Source organism: Maylandia zebra, linkage group LG13 (genome assembly GCF_041146795.1).
Source record: "Maylandia zebra isolate NMK-2024a linkage group LG13, Mzebra_GT3a, whole genome shotgun sequence".
Classification (NCBI taxonomy): Eukaryota; Metazoa; Chordata; class Actinopteri; order Cichliformes; family Cichlidae; genus Maylandia; species Maylandia zebra.
In genome coordinates this window covers 15616136-15636478 of record NC_135179.1, presented here as the reverse complement: position 1 = coordinate 15636478, position 20343 = coordinate 15616136, and the positions used below count along the sequence as shown (strand labels likewise).

Here is a 20343-nt window from a genome sequence, read left to right as displayed (position 1 = left end):
GTGATGATTTTGTGCAATAGTGGCAACATATCCACACTATTACAAACTCTCACAGTGAATTATCAGAGCGCTATTGTTGGTCTGAAGGTGTTCTGACACCGATACCAATCAAACTTCTCCCAGTTACATCAGACTTCTTTTTTTAAATAGCACCTTCAGCTGGAACATTCCCACAACCATACCCACACAAAATACACTCAGGAGTTGGAGGTCAGGTCACACATTGTCTATGCAGGTGATGGTCCAACTCCTCCAATGAAAGTTAACACATCACAGTGACATGAGGAATGTGATATCAGATATGTTCTCCTTAAGTACAAACAACATATCACCCTCGAAGTGCGTCTCTTCCCGGAACATCCATCACTGCGAAGAGGTACATATATATTGTAGTCATTCAGGGCCTATAGATGTGCAAGCCCCTTAGAGAATAATTTGATATTTGTTCTACTGCCTTAACGTATACACATCTCACGCCAGCACTCACACAAGCTCTCGCAAACCATTATAGCTGGCAGGGGAACTGACTTTGATTTGTAAATATGTTGTTCTCACAGATCAAAGGCAACGTCTTCAGATGGACAGAGTAGCCTTTGAGTATAGGCTATTGAGTTTCATGAGCAAGGACATGCACAGTTAACTCCTAATTAGAAAGATTAGAAAGCCCAGCAGAAGAGCCCTCTGATCAAAAGCCTAGTTCCAAGATGGCCAGCATCTCCATCATTTCAATTCGCGAGACACCCTTGACCATCAAAGGTATAGTCAAATAAGCTTCTCCAGCTCAAGACACTCTAAGACAAAAGGTGTTTATAACAAGAGACAGTGAGCCGGAGATAGCAGTTTGTTGAACAAAAGTGTTTCTCTTGATTAAACAAAGCACAAGATGCTCTTAAGCATGCTTTGAAGAGCTTTCAAAACTGCACAACATTTCAAAGTATATTGTGATAACCACTGACTATTTATCCTGCTGTATAGTCCATGTGCAAAACCCTCACTCCCAACAAATGAGTGATATGAGTAATGAATCATGGATAATATTAATGCTAAGCATATGCTGCACTTCAATTAAATCCTGTTAAATTAATTTAAAGTTACATCAACAGTCACCTCAAGGTGCTTTATATTGTAAAGTAAAGACCCTATAATAATAGAGAGAAAACCCCAACAATCAGACAGCTCCCTATGAGCAAGCACTTGGTGACAGTGGTGTCACGGCCAGCGGGGGCAGACCGTGTGGAGAGTGTGTGTGGTGGACCCAGGCGCGAACACAGGCGAGGAGACGGGAGTGAACTTAAACTGAAAGCGAGCCTTTATTTGGGCTGATGCAGAATGGAGTAGACAAAACATAACAGGGAGAGACTGCAACTAACCAAAAACCTAAACTGGAAAAACACTAACCTGACTGAAAGGAAAAACTATGACCACCGTGAACAGAACGCTGTGCAGATGCATGGAAACTGTGAACCAAATGGCGTGACGAAAACAGACATGAACATGACCTGCACGGAACCTCATCATGCGGCTGCATGAAAAACAACATAAACCAAATGGCAAACATGAACTGCACAGACTCCTGAAAAACACCTAACTTGACCAGAGGGGAGGTACACAGACGACACGACAACGAACAAAGGAAGACTGAGGACTTAAATACACACATGAGGTGATCAGGGGAAGTGGAGACACATGAGAACACACAGGGGAGAGTAACACTAACTACAATGAACAAAGAACACCAGACTCTTACAAAATAAAACAGGAAACACGGAGACATAGACATGGAGATAAAACATGACATGAACTTAACATAACCACATAGACATGAAACATAGACGCAGGAACCACGGAGACTGAGTACAGGCAGAGATGACAGAAATAACTAAGAAATAAGGTCTGAACAGCAACCTAGAATTTAACTAGATTGAAAATGAATACAAAAAAATAAATAAAACTCAAACACTGGGTCACACGACCCAGTACCGTGACAAGTGGGAAGGAAAAACTTCCTTTTAAAAGGAAAAACTCTCCAACAGAACCAGGATCAGGCAAGCGAAGCCATTGACTGCGACTGTTTGGGGTTGAGGCGAGGAGACGGGACAAAAGACACGCTGTGCCAGAGACCCAGAGATTAATAATAACTAATTATTAAATGGTGAAAATCATCAGGGTGATTAAACTTTTTTTTTCCATTACATAATTTTAGCAGCACTTAAAAGAAGTCGCCGAATTCCTCAAAATCAGAATAGCTGCTACATTCATGATGTGTTAGAGCTTTGTGTTTGATTCTTACTCAACAAACAGCACTTTTAGCTTTAATGCATGTGCGTAAAACATTAAAAAATGTCTACTTCAAAACAACAACAGACGTGTCCCTCCCCTAAGAAATCAAGCTTTCCATGCCTAACATGTCCCACATGCATTTTAATGCTCTGTCATCTTTTATCTTTTAGTCATTAGCTTTTACATTTAGGGAAAGCCCAACCATCTGTGCAATTCAAGCTGCTGTCTGAATATCATCCAGCAGCCAGTGTTCTCAAAGTGCAGCCTGGAGGCCAATGACAACCCTTGTTAACTTGTTATATGTCTAAAAGAAAAGACTTTTCATTTAAATTTAAGTTTACATTAATTTATTCACAGGTCATGTGATACTTTGATAAAGCACGGGATCAAGGCATCTTCAATTTTAACTCCTCTGTTCTAGCCACGATAGAAACAAATGACAAATGTGTGCAGTCAGGAAAACCCCCTTATCTTTATATGTTGGCACACCATCAAAACTCATCAAAACCTGATTGAAATTATTTCTTTTAATAATAAACATTATATTTATTATTTTGACATAAAATCTCTTTTCCACAGCACGCTGCTTTGATTCGGTCTGTGTTTTCAAGTGCCGATGAGTCTGAGCGCTGATTTTTATGTGGCTTTCACATTCAGCAGCCACAAGATGGCGACATCTTCATTATTTTTCTAACTCTGCTGTCTAAGTATGGACACACTCAAATGTGCATGCATGAATGCATATCTTCTCTGTTTCTACCTGACCCTCATAGACATAATACACTTCAGACTATTTTCCATCTCTTCACTCCCTGATGTTAAATAATCCATTGTCCATGGAGAGGTGCAATCCTGACAAGGAAGAGCAAACAGCAGGGTAAAAATATCACTTCAGCACAACGGTCTTGACGCCAGGTTTATAAAATACTGTTATAACATCTAAGTGTCTACAGTGAAAGTATTTGAGCACTTTGAGCAAACCAAATGTTAGAAACAGACATGAATCATTTTTAAATATAGTTACTTAAAACTGACCTGTGGGACATCTTCACAGCTAGAATCCACACTGCTGGTTCAGACTTATAACGTACAAAGTGGTGTAATGTTAGAAGTGTGTAATCTCGTTTTATATCTGTTTGTTCCAAGTCGACATACACTGTGTGAATTACAGCTGCTAATAGCAAATGTTCACGAAAGAGTGCAGAAATTCATTAATACAGCCAAGGACATCATGGAGATATCCTTGATAACAGAATGGAGAGGAAAAGAAGCTAGATAATACTGTTCAAATGAAATGAGACTTGAATTGGTAGTGCATACTTTTGTGACAAACACCACCCTACTCCCAATAAATGATTTTTCCCTGTTGTTTTTCTGAGTGACATCAGTGTGTGCAAAATAGCACAGACAGGCTGTCACTCGGTGTTGTTGTGAGGGATCGCCGCTGTCACTTAAACATACCCCCTTCTCGATTTAGGCAAAAATAGAACTTGAGAAACATGAATGTGCCACAGTCACTGCATGTGCGCTTATTTATACGGTCTTCAAAAAAGGGGCTGGAGGTGAAATAGCTGCATCTGCAGATAGTTGTTGCTGTTTACGCAGATGGGAAAATTATTACATAACCAAAAAAATTAGAATGCTCACAGTAGCAACTGTGGATCAAAACGCGCCTTAATATAGACTGAAATGCATAAAAAAAGACATGTGGATTTAAACTCTTTCTCATATCATATTTAACAAGCTTCCTTCGGTCCAGAGAAATAATTCTTCTTTCATGCGTGGAAAATTTGCCTTGAACAGCTAGAGTAAATCAATTATCATAATATGGCCTAGCTTTAAGCAATTCCAAACATTTGCCAAGTTATCAAGGCTGTTCAAAAGAGTGAGTTGCGGAAAGAAAGGAGATTGATAGGAGTTGGAGGCTAAGTGCCAAGTTAACACTAAGACAAAAGATATAAAAGACAGGTTGGGAGTGAAAATTAGAAGGAAAGCAGTGAAAGAATGGAAGACGGGAGATATAAATTGGAAGCGGCAGAATTATTAGGAACACTCTTACCCTTGCAGTGCTTTCTCTCCAAACCAGTCTCCTTTTCCGAGGCTGCGGAGGTAGACAGGCTCTTCGTTGGGCAAGTCTTCTCTGGTTACATTAACCTAGCAAAACAGAAAGGAAAGTTAAGGAGAAGAATAGTGAAAATGTATGTCATGTAGATGTGTAGCAAGAAAAAAAGATGGATAACATTTTAATTTAAAGACAAGACAGGGAATCATGTCTTAAAATGTCAGGTTCATCACATTGCTACAAACAAAAAGGAAGCACTACTGTAACGCAAGTCTGTTTCAAACAGGTAACTGTCATCACCATGAAGAATCTGGGAAGCGCCACGAGCAAGAAGAAACATGAGTGATGGGGCTCTGCTGGGCCGGAAAACTTTACAAATCAAAGTGATGGCAGCTGAGTAGATTTTAGAGGAAGGGAATGAAGGCGATTGTTTCGTCAATTGAAGGATCTTGTCTTCATCCATTAGTCAGCACAGATGTAGCAGCAAATCCTGCACCGGCGCACTGTCTACACCTGAGTGACAGCGTAATTATTCACGTGGGAGCAGGCACAAAACAAAGAAAGGAAGTACAGGAGGTACAAAGTGTGATTGTGTGCGCGCTGGGTGACGTCCAATCTGGATGAAAGTCCTATAGGTAAAGTAGACTACACAGAGCCAAAGTGAGCGATGTGGAAATAACTAAGCAGAAAGCATTGACAAGGTCAGGTGTGTATGTATGTATGTGAGTTCATTCCTGCACCCACACATCCATGACCATACTGTTGTGCAACGTGACTTTACTGACCTTGTGAAATTTACAGCTTTTGTTTACTGCCAAAGTAAGGTACAAAGAAAAAGGACACAAAACAGGACGGAACAAAAGCACTCACATCTCACATATGTGAACTACTGGAAAATACTAGGATTATAAAGCACTAAAATATTACTAACACATTCTTATTACAGCATTACCCAATTTATAAATGATACAAATGATGTATAGGTGAGATTACAAACCATGTACCATCTACATTTTGTGGATGTAAGGGACCAGACGAAGGAAACATAATTGGATAAAACAAATTCTACCAAATTATTAATCGAACCAAAAAACAAGGTGATAGTAGGGGTTAGAGGACGCGAACTGTTGGATGAGCATTATAAAACCCTGTCAGGTGTCACTGATTGATCAATTTGTGGTCATACCTGCTGAAAACAAACAGCATGCGAGCTTGTGGATGTAACAGACAGGAAACAAGCTGTGAAGGAAGCACAGGAAATGAATGGAGAAGATGAAGACAACAAGCAGAGAGAAAATGAGGAGGGAGACTTGCAGCCATCCTGGCATCAAAACATGTTCACGAAAAGTATGTGAAAGCACTCCAACAGTGTTGAAGCCAGACAGGACAGTGCTCAGTGTGAAACTCAGTGCTGATTACTGAAAAGTGGAGTCAAATGACTCCATTCTCCTTCCAAGATACCCCCGTCGCTGCTGAAAGAGATGATGAAAGAGGCAGCGCTTCTTTCTGACTTCTCCTTTAACCTATGGTGATTGATGACAGCCAACTTCCACCCAAAAATTCCACCCCATTCTATCAAAAAATAGGGGTCTTTTATTCTCCATGTACCACGATGCCCTGCATTGTGATGTCAGCTGATGATTGTTTTGGTGGTAGTCTGGACCGCACTGTCCTTACCTTTCCTTTACTGATGATGAAGAAGGTGTCTCCTCTGGCCCCCTGTCTGATGATGTACTCTCCATCTTCATAATGTGTCTGTCAGAAGAGAAGAGAAGAGAAGAGAAGAGAAGAGAAGAGAAGAGAAGAGAAGAGAAGAGAAGAGAAGAGAAGAGAAGAGAAGAGAAGAGAAGTGAAGTGAAGTGAAGTGAAGTTCAGGTTCAATGTAATTAATTTGTCTCTTTTCTTATACTGGAAGTGAAACACTCTCACCAGAGACAAAAAGTACTCTTCAGAGGAGGAAAACCTGAATTGGGTGCAGTGATATAAATCACAATTAGATATCTTTTTTTCTTGTTAAAAATCACAGATTGGCAAACTATCCAGGGTATTTTGCTTCTTTCCACCCACTACTTGCTTGGATATGCTTGTGGGTTGTGGGTGCTGGAATGGTTGCAGCATGAACTGAGTAGGCTCCATCTCACACATGTAGATAAGGACTTTCACACTCACGTTCATGGCTTGTGTTGAAAACCTCTAGAGGAAGATAATGCTTCTTCTCCAAGGCCAGTTTCTTAGGTTATACTAAATACTTTATATAACAGTTGGCATCATGGAAATAATTGAATATCAAATTATGATGTTTGCTGTATGATCCAGAACAATAACAGAAGGACAATAAACTGTTTCTCCAGCAAAATACACACAATGCTGCACATCTGGCCACAAGTCTAGACAAAAGACAGAGCTCAATAGTTCCTGTTAGATCATAAATAGACTCCACAGTGGGACTGACATTTGCCAGATTTTCATTCTCACACAATTTTACCCAGGAAAGGTGCCTAACGCCTTACACTAAGCAGCGACATTCCTGTCTGCTGTGTATTATTTAAGGAAGAGACATTCCTGTCTGCCGTGTGTGATTTGAAAACAGTTTGTAGTCCGCAGCATGTTGAAGTCGTTATGCGTCGGTTAGTTCAGGTTTATTTATTATTGTTGAGATGAAAAAAAGAAATAGATCCAAATAACCAAAGCTCAGTCATGAACCAAAGCAATCTTTCATAACTAGTCTAAGCGGTAGGGCAGGATAATTGATTTAATCAATATGTGACCCAGTGAAATATGATATTTGCTTTGGCCTGAATGGGCCAAATGAAATATGACACATAATTTAAAATGGTAGCAAGACAGTTTGTGCCTGTTACATAGTTGTGATTTGATCAAAGAGATGGAAAGGTTCTTTGACAAGGCTGCGTGGATCACCAGAGATGTGCCACCTGTCACCACATAGGCTTGGTTTTCAATTTAAATATGGTGTAAATAACTACATTTCAAAATAGTTATTCTTGATCAAATCAAGACTGCTGTCTGTAGCGTTAATCCTAGCAGCATTTCTTTCTGTTTATACACTGTACACTGTAAAAATAAATAAATAAAACACAAAATATTAAGTTGATATGATTCAATAGAATTTCGAGCTTTCTTAACTTGTTGCTAGCTTTGCTTTAGAACCTGATTTTTTTTATTGTTCACCTAAGTACAACATTCCTGCGAGGTTAGCCATAAAATTCTGTATCAACAAGCAGAAACGTCTTTCCATGTGCTTTTTTATTTCCAGCAGCAGGCTGATCTGCATATTTGATTTGGCACATATTTTTACACCAGATGAAACCCTCCCATTTATCCAGGCTTGGGACAGCCTGGGTTGTACACTAGCTTGTTACCCCCTGCACAAAGTTGGCTTTGTGCTTCCTCCCAACTGTGAATCATACCTTTTGCTTATGAGGTGAACATGCTAACCTTTTACACTATGGAAGCACACAATGTTTTTGCCAACTTTCACAGGTTTCCTCACCATTTTATTTATCCAGCATTCCTTAGACAAAAATATAGCAGCATAAATAGACGTGAAAGTTGAATGTATTTTGATAGTTAGAATGTTTAGCTAGCACATAAAAGGTCCCAAGTTCACAAACAGTGTGCTCTGACTGCTGGTGCAGCCCAGATAAATGGATAGCATCAGGAGGGGTGTCTGGTATAAAAATCAGTGCCAAACCTAAAATTTTATTAGCAAAACATTTGTAAAGTCAACAGCTGCAGTCACAAGGAAAGAAAACTCAAAACCGTACTGGACCTTGATATTTTCAATTTTTCCATCTTTTTTTTCTTGTAAACTATAAATTCGTGCAATATTTCTTATTGACTTTGCTGTCGTAGACAAACTGTCTCCTTACTCTTTATTAGAGTTTAATTTATCCCTGCCTTTCATCTTGTGATATTGTTTCGGAGAATCTTTTCCCGTTACTCTCCACATATTTCTGAACCTCCAGAAATGTTTTGTTAGGACTACAATCCATTCAGAGTCATATATCCCACCGGTTTCTTTATTTTGGAAACTGGAGGTTCTTATTATTTATTACATGAATATCTATTTTATGTTTTTTTTATTCATGAGATATATTAAAGTGAAGGAAAATATCACTGATGTTAATGTTAACTCACAGGTGCATTCTCATCTCATCGTCTCTACATCTTTATTTTCCTACATTTCTCACTTGTAGAGGTCAGTTTTAGGTTTAGAGGTTATAAATTCTGGAATGATTTTTATCCCATCTGTTAATATTTGCTTTGTAACTGCTTTGCAGGGCAATGTTGTTCATGTTTCAGCTATAGCAACAAATATCATTTCTACTGAACAGCTATCAGCTGAGATGCATGAACTAATATTTCTGTTATCAACACACATACCTACAAACAGTTATATACTGTATTTTATTTTCGTAATTGTTGCTATATATTTAAAAAATATTAATTATTCTTATTATTCTTAGCTTGTTGTCGCATATATTAAGGCATATTATCTACTGTATGATAATTTTGCGTTTCTGCATAATATTTGCAAACATTTACATTTTAAGTAATAACAACAATGACTATAATTACAAATGAAGTGGAGGCTTCAAAATAAATACAATGCACTGTTTATTTGTTATGTTTGTTATTTTTAGTGAATTTCAAATGGTACGAAACAATAAATTGACACTGATATTAAAAGTAGTTCAGTGTTTGACAGCAATTAAACACGGGTTTAAACAAAAATTAGTCTGTGTGCAGCGCTACATGGATGATTGCTTGTCATGTTGATTGGAACTAATTTCTAGACTTCATAAACAAATGTATAATTGTCAGCTTTTGGATGCTACCCAACTAAAAACTCTACTAAAAACTCCAAAAAATTCTTGCCCATCCCTTTCTGTGCCCCACTCATGTATTGACCCATGTGCCTGTTCATCTTAGCCGCTATGATGCCTGACAGGAGCTTCCACGTGGTGCTGAGGCAGGTTATTGGTCGGTAGTTGGAGGGGACCGGTCCCTTCTTGGGGTCCTTGGGGATCAGGACCGTCCGACCTTCGGTTAGCCATTCTGGGTGTCTCTCGTCAACTAGCAGCTGTTTCATTTGTGCTGCCAGACGCTCGTGGAGTGCAGTCAGCTTCTTCAGCCAGTAGGCATGAACCATGTCCGGGCCTGGTGATGTCCAACTCTTCATATTGGAGACCCTTTCTTGGATATCTGCCACTGTGATGTTTACTGGACCCTGTTCAGGGAGGTTGCTGTGGTCAGCCCTCAGATCCACTAGCCACTGAGCATTGCCGTTATGTGTTGCATCCTTCTCCCAAATGCTGTTCCAGTATTGTTCCGTCTCCCGCCTTGGTGGTGCTGTTCTCATATTGTTCCCCTGCCACTGAGAGTACACCTTTGCTGGTTCTGTGGGAACAGCTGGTTTATTCTCCTGCCTTCTATCTGTCTGTTGTACCTCTTTAAGCGGCTGGCAAAGACTATGAGTCGTTGCTTGGCAGTTTCCAAGGCCTCAGGTATGGACAGTTTCCTGTACTTCTTACACACCTTCTTCATCGCACCTTTCTGCAACTCCAATAGTTGGCGAACCTCCCTCTGTGCTACCTTGATCTTAGCCTCTAGCCTCCCTCTCCATGGAGGGTACTGCCCCTTGTGGCTGTTCAACTTGTAGCCAAGCATCTCACTGATCACTGCTGCCGTATTGTAGATCAACTTGTTAGTCTCGGTAATGGTAGCTGTAGTTATCGTCCGAAGTGCTGCATTAACATCATCTAGCAGACCTTCTGAGGGTACTTCACGTAGTCTTGGTAACCGGCTATGGGGGATCCAGGTTTCAAGCTTGGCCATGATCCTATCCTTCAGGTCAGCTCCTCTCGCACTCAACGATCCTTGGATCCTCCTATCCTTCTCATATATATATATGTCTTCATGTGAGAAGACTGAAATGGTTTCTACTGGACTGATTTCCAGAAATTCCTCCCCTAGTAAGTGAAAAATTTAGATAGTCATCTCACACCGAGCAGGTACCAAAGAGCAGCAGTACTCTGAAGTCCCAGCTGTGTACAGGTTGTCCCACCTAGCACCCAAAATAATCTCTATTGTGCACATCCTCTAGAATCATTTTCACCTCCCCCCCTCTCACCACAATAGGAGAGTCTGAATGTATGAAAATCATTTGACATGTCAGAAGTAGGCTGCAGATGTCACACACAACAAGGTACTTACCTCCTCAAGGACATCAGCGAGCTTGCTCAGAATATCTTCCTGTAGGCCGTGGAATGAGGGGACGCTGCAGAAGAAAAAAGAAGGGCTTTTATATGAGAGAATACACAGCTTCACGCATAGTGAATATTACTAATTAGCCCTCTGTTTTTTTCTAGATAAAAAAAAAAGTTGTAGGAAGCAGTGTAGCTGGAGGCTTAGTATAAAGCTGAGGGAAGAAAGCATATCCTTTTGGAAGCTGTGAGCAAAAATAAATAATAAATTTGAAAAATCTTGATCCTCTGAAAAAAAACCCCCTGAAACATAAAGTTGTCATTTTCATATTTTACATGTCTTTTAAAAAAGCAAGAACTCAAAAATTTCATGAAACATTTGACAGGTTTGTTGGTTGCATGTGCCTACAATCACAATGAGTCTGCATAAATTTGCATTAACATAAATAACATTAGAGAGAAAAGTCACTTTAACTTAATGTTCCTGAAAGGTTTATTCGGGCTCATTCAGACATACCTACACAGTCAGGAAGAGCACCTGGGATCTCCTATAAGAGCAATATTTGCTAAATGTACAAAAGACAACTTGCACTTGGGGCCTTGAAAATCTCTTACTTTTATCACAAGCTACAAAGAATTTGAACAATGACGTTTTTAGTGAGCTGTGCAACTCATATTCATCATTTAAGGTGATTATGTGCTGTTCAGACATGCTGAAAGGGACACAAAGTGTGAAAAAGTTGAACTGCTCTCCTGACTTTTACAGAAAAGTGGCCAGGGTGCTCATTCAGACATGAAGGTGACACATTCATATGCTGTAAGGGGATTGAAAAAGAGTGCAGGTGTTTGGGTACAGTGGATACGTGTCATGCAGCCCTAGAATGTTCACAGAGAAAAGCTGTCTATCATCTTTCAAGCACAGTGTTGAAATTGTTATGATTTGCTTTGCTGCTCCAGGGATTGATTCACTGATTCAGTTTTGCATCAAATGAAAGAGTGCTTTAAGATAATGTGCTAGGCCATCTGTCCAAAAGTTGAAGCTGAAACTGCCCTTTTCAAGAGGATGCTTATCCTAAGCACGCTAGCATATTCACCAAAGAAAAGGTGAGTTATGGAGAGCCTCAGTGAAAGATCAATTGTGGGTGTCTTGATTCTGGTGCATGCACACAAAAAAACGCCTACTTAAATGAGTTATTTCTGTTTAAGAAGAAACTATTGTAATACTTCTTAGGCCAAGGGTGTACTTCCTTGGCCACAGTATTACAAATTATAAATATGACTTGTTGCCAAAGCTAAATGTTCTATTAGTGTTAAGTATTTCATTTTATCTGTAGGCTCCTTGTCAAATGTTTGTTCTCCAAATATGTCATATTGTTTCAACAGTGGATATCAACAAAAGTTCACCAGAAATAGAGGATTTGAGTGGGAGTACTTCCAGGATTCAGACTGTTTTTGTTTGAGGTGCCCTTTGGATAGGATACACATAAGCAATCAAAGAGCTCAGAGACACTCTCTTTCAACTAAGCATCAAAATGTCTTCATTCTCATGGCATGATTCGGTTTAACCTAGAAAAACAAAAATAAAAATCCATCTTGTTATACAAGCCATCAACTAGATGTTAGTTTTCCTGGAAAGAATTGCTTTTATTTCTGCTAGTTTTTCCACCACTTTAAGCAGAACATAAAACAGCTGCATTGGTCCAACACAAAACATGCACTCAAATAAAGGCTCTAAAATTGTTAGTTGTCAGCATATTTTTTAATGTTTTATTCTATTGGCTAAATGCTATCATGTGACTGTCAAGTTTTTGCTTTTTATTGCTTCCTGTGTGGTATCATTATTTTTTTTCATCCTATTTTTAGACATACTTTGTTCAATCACAGCATGACTTTGATCTGAGAACCAACAAACAAATTCAGATATAGGCAGCAGGAACACTCAAAATCTGTATTTTTCTATTGTATGGCCTGTATTTTAGTACTATTTTCCAGCATAAATGGGCAGCATGAGTAGTTACACAGCTGGGCATCACATCCTACGGTTGAATACGCCAGTATGAGCCCGTAGTGTTTGTTCCATTACTTCCTGGCAGCCTGAATGAATGCTGCCTGCTATCAACCCTGCTAAATAAAACTAGCCTAATGTTTATCAAGGAGGAGAGAAAATAACCCCGCGTTGGTGAACAAAGGGCTTATCTCCCCGTATCGTCTCACTCTCTCGCTCTGCCTCTCTGTTTCTCCATCTCCCCTCCCCCTTAATTTTCCATGCTTTATTACAGTAATCTAAACCATCTTGTCACGGCCACTGTGCTGATCCTTGTGTTACTGCTTCCCCGACAAAGGCACTAGTTAACCAGCTCAGCAATGAACACATGACACTTACTGTACATGCAACAGAGAGAGTTTCAATCCCCCGAGCTGAGAAGCTGTTGACACAAACAAAAGGCGTCTGTCGCAGTAAATTTCTGATTCAACAGCTTAATTATGTTACAGCTGAGTAATTACACAAGGCCTGTGGGGAAGCGTGGATCTGCCATGCTTTAGGGACTGTGCAGTTATAAAGCATACCATTTTAAACAATTTTCTATTAGAATCCTGTAAACACCTACAAATAGGTACTGTTTTCCTGATAGCTGGACTTTTATCTGAAGTGAAAGGGGACAGAGATCTCAATAAAAGCCCACAATACATCAGTTCATAGAAATGTGCATTTTCTAAAGCTGGGCGAGTTTTTCAAAAAAGCTAAGCTTTGAAATTACTTTTCCTGGAGCGACTCAATAAGAAACTTAAAACACAGGCAGGTAACGAATTAAAGGACAAACTCACTTAGGTTGAGAAATACAAAAACACTAAATGGTTTGATGGGAATAAAAATAATTAATGTACTATGCACTTCATAGTTACCAGACTATCCACAGAGACTAATATGTTAGACAATGCTCTCTATAGCATTATTATTAAAACATCAAAAGGAATTATCTTCTGAAAAAATGCAGCTCATCCCTTCAGTAAAGTACCAGAGATTCAGAGTTGTTCAGAATCATTATCAATGCAGATTTAAGCTTTTGGCTCATCATCTTACTTAAACATATGTCACCTGTCTGTACATGTAAAGAAAAAATAATAAAACAATCTTCACAAGCGCGCTCAATTCCCCCGTGCACAACGTGGGGCTTTCTTTGCCCGTTTTTCTTCTTCTCTGTTTGTCGGAATAATTCTATAATTTCACAGCAGTTAAACGGGTGGGCACAAAACTCACGGTGACCAATATGTGTTTATTACTTTCATTAGATCTGTTTCTAGGAAATTAAACAGGAACATAATTATCTGTGTGCTGTGAGTTTGCAAACACTGTTATAAATCTCAGATTTCTCCCCCCAGGTATCCCTTTACAAACCAAACACACCAAGGGATCCCAAAACAACCAGTACGTACACCTATTAAATATTTACTTAGTCTATCAGTTGGACTGTTACATAAGTCCTCCTGACAGGCAAGAGCTGTTATACTGAACAGTGTGTGCTAATATACTCAGCAGAGGGACTGCAAATGTTTGCGGTCTTTATTAGTAAACGATATCACTAAAATAGATACATCTTAGATGAAATATTAATAGGGCTCCATATGTGGTTAAAATAGATTCTTGGTTGTGTTTGTCTTAAAGTCTGGCTTTATCATGAAACTGCACTCCAGATAAGAAATGAATTTATTCTGAGTGACCAGCGGGAGACTGTCCTTAAAAAAAGAAAAAAAGTCATGCTGTTCAAAAGCTTTGCTGACTTGCAATATCTTTGTGACTGCAGGGATACTGACTGTCCTATTTTAAGCAGGGAAAAAAAGCAGTCGTTACAGTTAAGCTGCAAAATGTTTTTGGTTTAACTGAAACTATCAAAGAGACTTCCTGTTCAAAAATTACATTTTAAACTAAAATTTAAAAAAAGATTTCTTCAAATAATTATTCACTGAGGAAAATATGCTTTAAATAACCTGAATGTATACCAGCATTGTGTCTATGTTGCAAAATTTGCATCTAATTAAATTTGTTAAAGACAACATTTTCTACCTTTTTAAAAAAAAAAAAAAAAATTTGTTTGTTTTTATCCAAAACATTGAGCCTTAGCTAAAGATTATATTTAAAGTAACTATACTTCCATTACTGTACACTGTGAAGTTGCACAGTCATAGTTGAGTAAATTCTACAATAGCAGAATTGATTGTTTTGGAACATACTGACATACAACTTGCTTTGCACTTGTTAGAAATACCTTGTAAAAAGCTTCCTTCCTGTGCACTGTGCCCAATACTTAAAATAGCTCGTACTGCATCTCTCTCAGGACTGACAGAACCTGATCATGATCACAGTGATTCACAAGGTTTCCTCGGGAGAAAAGTCTTTTAGAGAGAACATGTGCCTTCGTGATTTGGAAGATTTATACAAAATTGTGGCAGAGTGAATGGATGAGAGGACACAGATCAAATACCGACTCTGCCAAAAAAGTCATGATAAAAAAACAAAAAATAGTGTGGGGTGCACGCAGCAGAGTGAAGGTATGATATAATTTTAATAACTGGGTTGATGAAGCTCAAAGTGGATGACAGTAAAAAAGAAGCTGAATGCAGAGAGAGTGAGAGATATTTAAAAGGCAATTGCATCTCATGCATTTTGATCATTGGCTGTCTTTTGATGCCTCTTCCTTTTATCCTATACCTCATGCAGAACCCGGAAAAAGCATGCGCAGGTCTTTCAAGTGTTAATAGGTTTGGCAATAGAGAAGTGATTATTGGTCAGGGCCCTCTGATACAGATAAGTACTGAAAACGATGATGGTGATACAGTTACAAGATATTTTTGTAGTATGTTGAATGACATTCCCTATGCTGCACTAGAAATTGCTGAGTTATATAATTATTGGCAAAATGGAGGAGTAAGGGATCATCTGCGAAACAGCTCACACACATTTTCCTGAATTCATTTTGGTAATTCATTCATTGCTTTGCAGATCAAAGACCTGTTCCACTCTTCTGCTGCTGCTGGAAAATTTGCCTTGCTTCCTTACCTTTTCAGAAACTCCATATACTCTGTGTGCTTGATTAAACCCGTCCTCATCATGATCGTCTGAAAACATTGTCGGTCAATGGCCCACAATTTCACATTTGTTAGAGCTGGAAAGAAGAACACACATGATTAAAATGAACATTAGCAATGTCGTGGCAGACAGTTTTCGTCCTCCAGCAATTAGAATAATAAAACAGCACACATAATGCAAGGCCTGCAAAAGCTTCATGCTCTGTGCGTGCAACATGATTATCACAAATGTTGTATTCACTTGAAATGAGGAAGGAAATGTAGGTGTGTTGAGGTATGTGTTGGTAAATTTTAACTAGCTATAGCAATTTATCGGTTGTTAAGCTTAGTTACCTTAGTGGAAATAATCTTCATCCAAATGTTTTATCTAACCTCTAATCTAGAAACAGCAAATAGCAGCTATTCTGCACAATTACTCTTTACTCAGCAATTTGGAGTTAATTGGTATTTTTGGAATGCCTCACATGCATGGCTTGCTTGAGGTCATGCTGCAGGAATTTAATTGGTTTAAGGTCAGGAATGTGAATGCCCTTTTTTTTTTTTTTTTTTTTTTTTTACTTTAAGAGTTACTGATTGCTCTTTGTGTTAAGGGCAATTATCAAACTGTAAAACAAAAGTTACAACTTTGAAATTACAAGCAGCTATCCCAATACCCTTCCTACCGAAACAGTTTAGACTCAATTAATTGTTTCCGAAATGATTGCAATATGCGCAAGCCCTGAGGCTTCAATGCATGGAGTGAAGGTGACATGTTGGCATGCAGTTTTTTCTTAAAAACTTTAGAAATATGCCTCATTTGACCACAGAGCTCTGTTCCACAGAGAATCCAGCTCTTCTGAGACTAGGATAAGGTGAGCTAAGATGATTTGTCTTTGGATGGCAGTGGTTTCAGCTGTTTTATCTTTCCATGGGTACTCTGATGTGTGTAAGAGATGGCACAAATGCAGTACAATGCAATGCTTTTTGACACTTTTTTGAATAATACATGCAACTTGACAGAACTTTTGCAGAATATCTAGACCTTCAAAAAGCAAAAGTAGCATCAAATTGAATTTTTCTCCACTTTTTCCATGTTTATTCCTGGCCGTTGATTGATTGAGGCCTGGGTCTTTCACCATTCCTGTCATTGACATTTTCAGTGCTTTGAGCTTCAACGTTTCTTTCTCTGAAGTCCTTTGTAGACACTTTTGATCTGAATATGTTTTACTTCAACAGATCCCTGTCATGAAGAGGAGTCTCTGTTGAAAACCAGGCCATGAGGGATTTCATCACAGCAATGGACCTCTAACCCAATGAATGTCATTATATTTTACCATTCAGACCCGTTTCACAGAAGAAATGAATTGTTGGGCCAGAAAATTAATAACAAAAACTAAAAAAAAAAAACCCCAAAAAACACAGATTTCATCTAGCTTGGCCACATTGTGCAGTCACTCTCAGGATTCAATACTTCATTTTGTAAATAGCAGTTCCTGATAATTATTTCACAACTGGTTTCTCATGATTGCAAGTATCATTATCTTCTGCAAGAAAAGACTTCAGTGCTTCAATTGTGCAGCCGTGCAATTGATTATGAGCACTACAGAGAAAGAAATCCACAATCTGGCCCATCCAGAAATAGTGTAAATCTCCAGGGAGCCCTCCGGCCACAGGGACATGTGGTAACATTAGAAAAGAATACATCAGATAACAATCGGCTTAGTATTTTATCAGTGTGTATGTGTGTGCCTGAAAATGCAGTGTGACCCTTCTGTGCAGAGATTTAAAGATATAAGATCAAGTTTTGTTAATAACGGTGTTGTGTTTATTGATTAGAGACAAAATACTTTTCACTTACTGGCACTAACAGAGAAGTCAGTGTGCAGGCTTAGCTGCAGAACAGCGCGTCTGCAGCTAATAAGGATTCAACGTGTCACTGCAGGAGTAGTTTAACACGTACAGTGTATGTGTGACACTTAATAAATGTGATATGCATTCACTCACACACACAGTCACACAGACACACACACACACACAGGAAACTAACGTTTTGTGTCAACAAAACAGTGTGCTTTTTTAGGGGAATATTTTATAGATTTTAGTGTTTTTATATGAGGAAAATTGCTAGGGTACACATCACAAGTTAGGCAAGAACTGCTGAGAATGGCTGAGATTATTAGGATGATGAAAAAAAGTGACTTCAGTACAAAGGCACTTGCAGCAATACAACATCAATCTTTGCACTGCTGTTGAACTGTAAGTGATAAAAACATGTAAGTTTATGAATTTACTGACCCAAATTCAGATTTTTATACCCACATTCGAGCTAGCATACTGGACTTCTCTAACAAATTAGAAATTAATAAAGCATAACCTTTAACTAAAATTAATTTGTCTGTTCAAGAATGGAAGAAAATCACTGTCAATTTACATATTAATCAAAAAATAATAATGTATTAACTGTTTTTTCTGCTTTTTTTAATGAATAGCAACAATGACGATGTTTTTGCATCAAAAATATAATTTCAATTAAAGAGCTCACTGGTGGATTAACCATTAGGGAAAGATGAAAAATAATTTGGGTAATAATCAATAATGTTACTTTAGTTAGGGCATCTCTTTGTGTGTGTGTGTGTGTGTGTGTGTGTGTGTGTGTGTGTGTACTTGTGGGGACCAACAGCGTTATGGGGACAAAATGCCTCTCCCCATGAGTTTGAAGGCATTTGTGGGACTCACAGTGGGGTTTTAGTGTCAGACTTACAATTAGGTTATGGTTAGGTTTAGGCCAAGGGTTAGCATCAGGCATTCATTTTTATTTTTGAGGGGAAGCAGCTTGGGAAAGCATTATGTCGATTAGATGTCTCTACTAAGAAATTAAAACACGATTGTGTGTGTGTGTGTGTGTGTGTGAGAGAGAGAGAGAGAGAGAGAGAGTTGACTGCTCCTCACACCTTAATTTCTCTCATTAACATTAGACACCAATTGAGAGGTCACTAGTTTGATCCCTGGCCCATCCAGTCTGCATTTCAAAATGTCCTTCGGCAAGATGCTGAACCCCAGGTCGTCCCTGATCCATCCATCAGATCAGAGTGTGAATGTTACACAAAGCTCTCAAAGGCATAGAATAAAAAGCCTGTCTTCATTTGTGTGCCAACGGGCGACCAAGTTGTGTAATGGAAAGTGATTTGACTGCTCTGCTAGAGAGGCAAGTCAATATGTAAGTATCTGTCCATTTATTATTTACCATATATACACAAATGTATAAACTCTCACATTCACCACCAATCTGCAAACCAGGAGTTTAGCAGCCATTTAAAATCGGGCCAAACCACAGGAGAGGTGCCCTCATTACAGAGCCTGACACTGTTTTACTTCGAGACTTAGAAACTGTTTCTACAAGTAGAACCCTCCTAAACACACAGCGTGAAATAAAAAAAATATATATAGAAACACATGTCTATAATTATGTAACCATACTGTGCAAGAACAGATTAAACCTAAGATGTATATACTCAAAGAAACACACAGGTATGTCTATTTATTAATACACATACACAAATGCAGTACTGTTCACATAGATGCAAACACACTCACATAAACACGTACACTTCGATAAATTTTTGGCATCGTGGATTTAATCCTTGATGGCAAAATATAAACAGAATTTTTTCACAGCACTGCGATTCTTCTTGTAAGAAGAAAGGTGTCACTATATAACATTTTAACCATATTTGGAAGAAACTGTGTCTTATCCAGATGGTAATGTGCTCATGAGGTGGGGACAAATGCCTCCAAAGCAGACCGCAAACGGGTCAAATCTGGCATATGGAAATAGGTCAAAAGAGAAATTATTAGAATAGCCTTCTAATCTGACCCATAAGCAGCAGCAAGAGTGGGAAGTCTGAAATCATTGCCCACTGTGCAATAGAGTGGTTTTGCAGTAAGTGGGAGTATAGGGCACTGGGAAATAAGATATGTAAGAGGCCCGCAGCAGACTGCAGTAGGTAAACTTATTATTTGAAGGCTTGGCTAAATTGCGGTGAGACTGAGGGAGCTAGTTATCCTGTACTCAGGGTGAAGATGAATGTCTTAATGCTCATGGGTTGTCGACCATTAGCTTCACCGCTTTCTGGATGCACAAAGCTCCCCAGGCTGTACTGGAGACATGCAAGGATGATATCTGGGAATTGTTTAGAGGAGTTTAGCCGCAGCTCACCATGGCTTCAGCAGTGTTTATTCAAGAGGTGGACAGCTGAATTCAATTCAGTTCTCTGACCTGACAAAAATGACTGCCTATAGGTAAATTTAGACTGTACATCATAAAAGCCTGTTGCTACAGTCAATGCATTGCTGTTATGTCATCTGGCCCACTTATTGTGATCATAGTCTTGGATTATATCAACATCTGTGAAATCCCCGTCTGTTCTCTTCTAGTTTGCAGTGGATATAGTTCTGAGAAGTTTAAAATATGGTGTCTAAGCATCCAAAAAAAAGCACTGAAAACATTGTCTTCAATACACCACAAAGGCGGTGTTTGTGGACTATTTCATGTGTGTCAATTGACACCCAGAGCACACATGCTGTCATGCAGACAGTGGAGGCACAGTTTCCAGGATATGCGGATGTGGGGATCAAGTGTGGTAAAATTGCTGCTTTTGTGAAAAACTGAGTCCTGTCAACACTGTGGAAGTGGCCTCTCAACATGCACAA

General features: G+C 38.9%; 1 protein-coding gene across 3 annotated transcripts in view; it reads right to left on the bottom strand.

The window, feature by feature from the left end:
* LOC101466538 (cGMP-dependent protein kinase 1) overlaps positions 1-20343 on the bottom strand; it is a 100916-nt gene that overhangs the window by 18170 nt on the left and 62403 nt on the right. For all 3 annotated transcript variants that reach the window (XM_004551572.4, XM_012919292.4, XM_004551571.5), the window contains exons 4-7: positions 15626-15731; positions 10580-10643; positions 6020-6097; positions 4340-4434 (exon numbers count right to left, since the gene is read on the bottom strand). In XM_004551572.4, coding sequence (XP_004551629.2) covers positions 4340-4434; positions 6020-6097; positions 10580-10643; positions 15626-15731 — 343 coding nt within the window. The remainder of the gene's footprint in view (positions 1-4339; positions 4435-6019; positions 6098-10579; positions 10644-15625; positions 15732-20343) is intronic.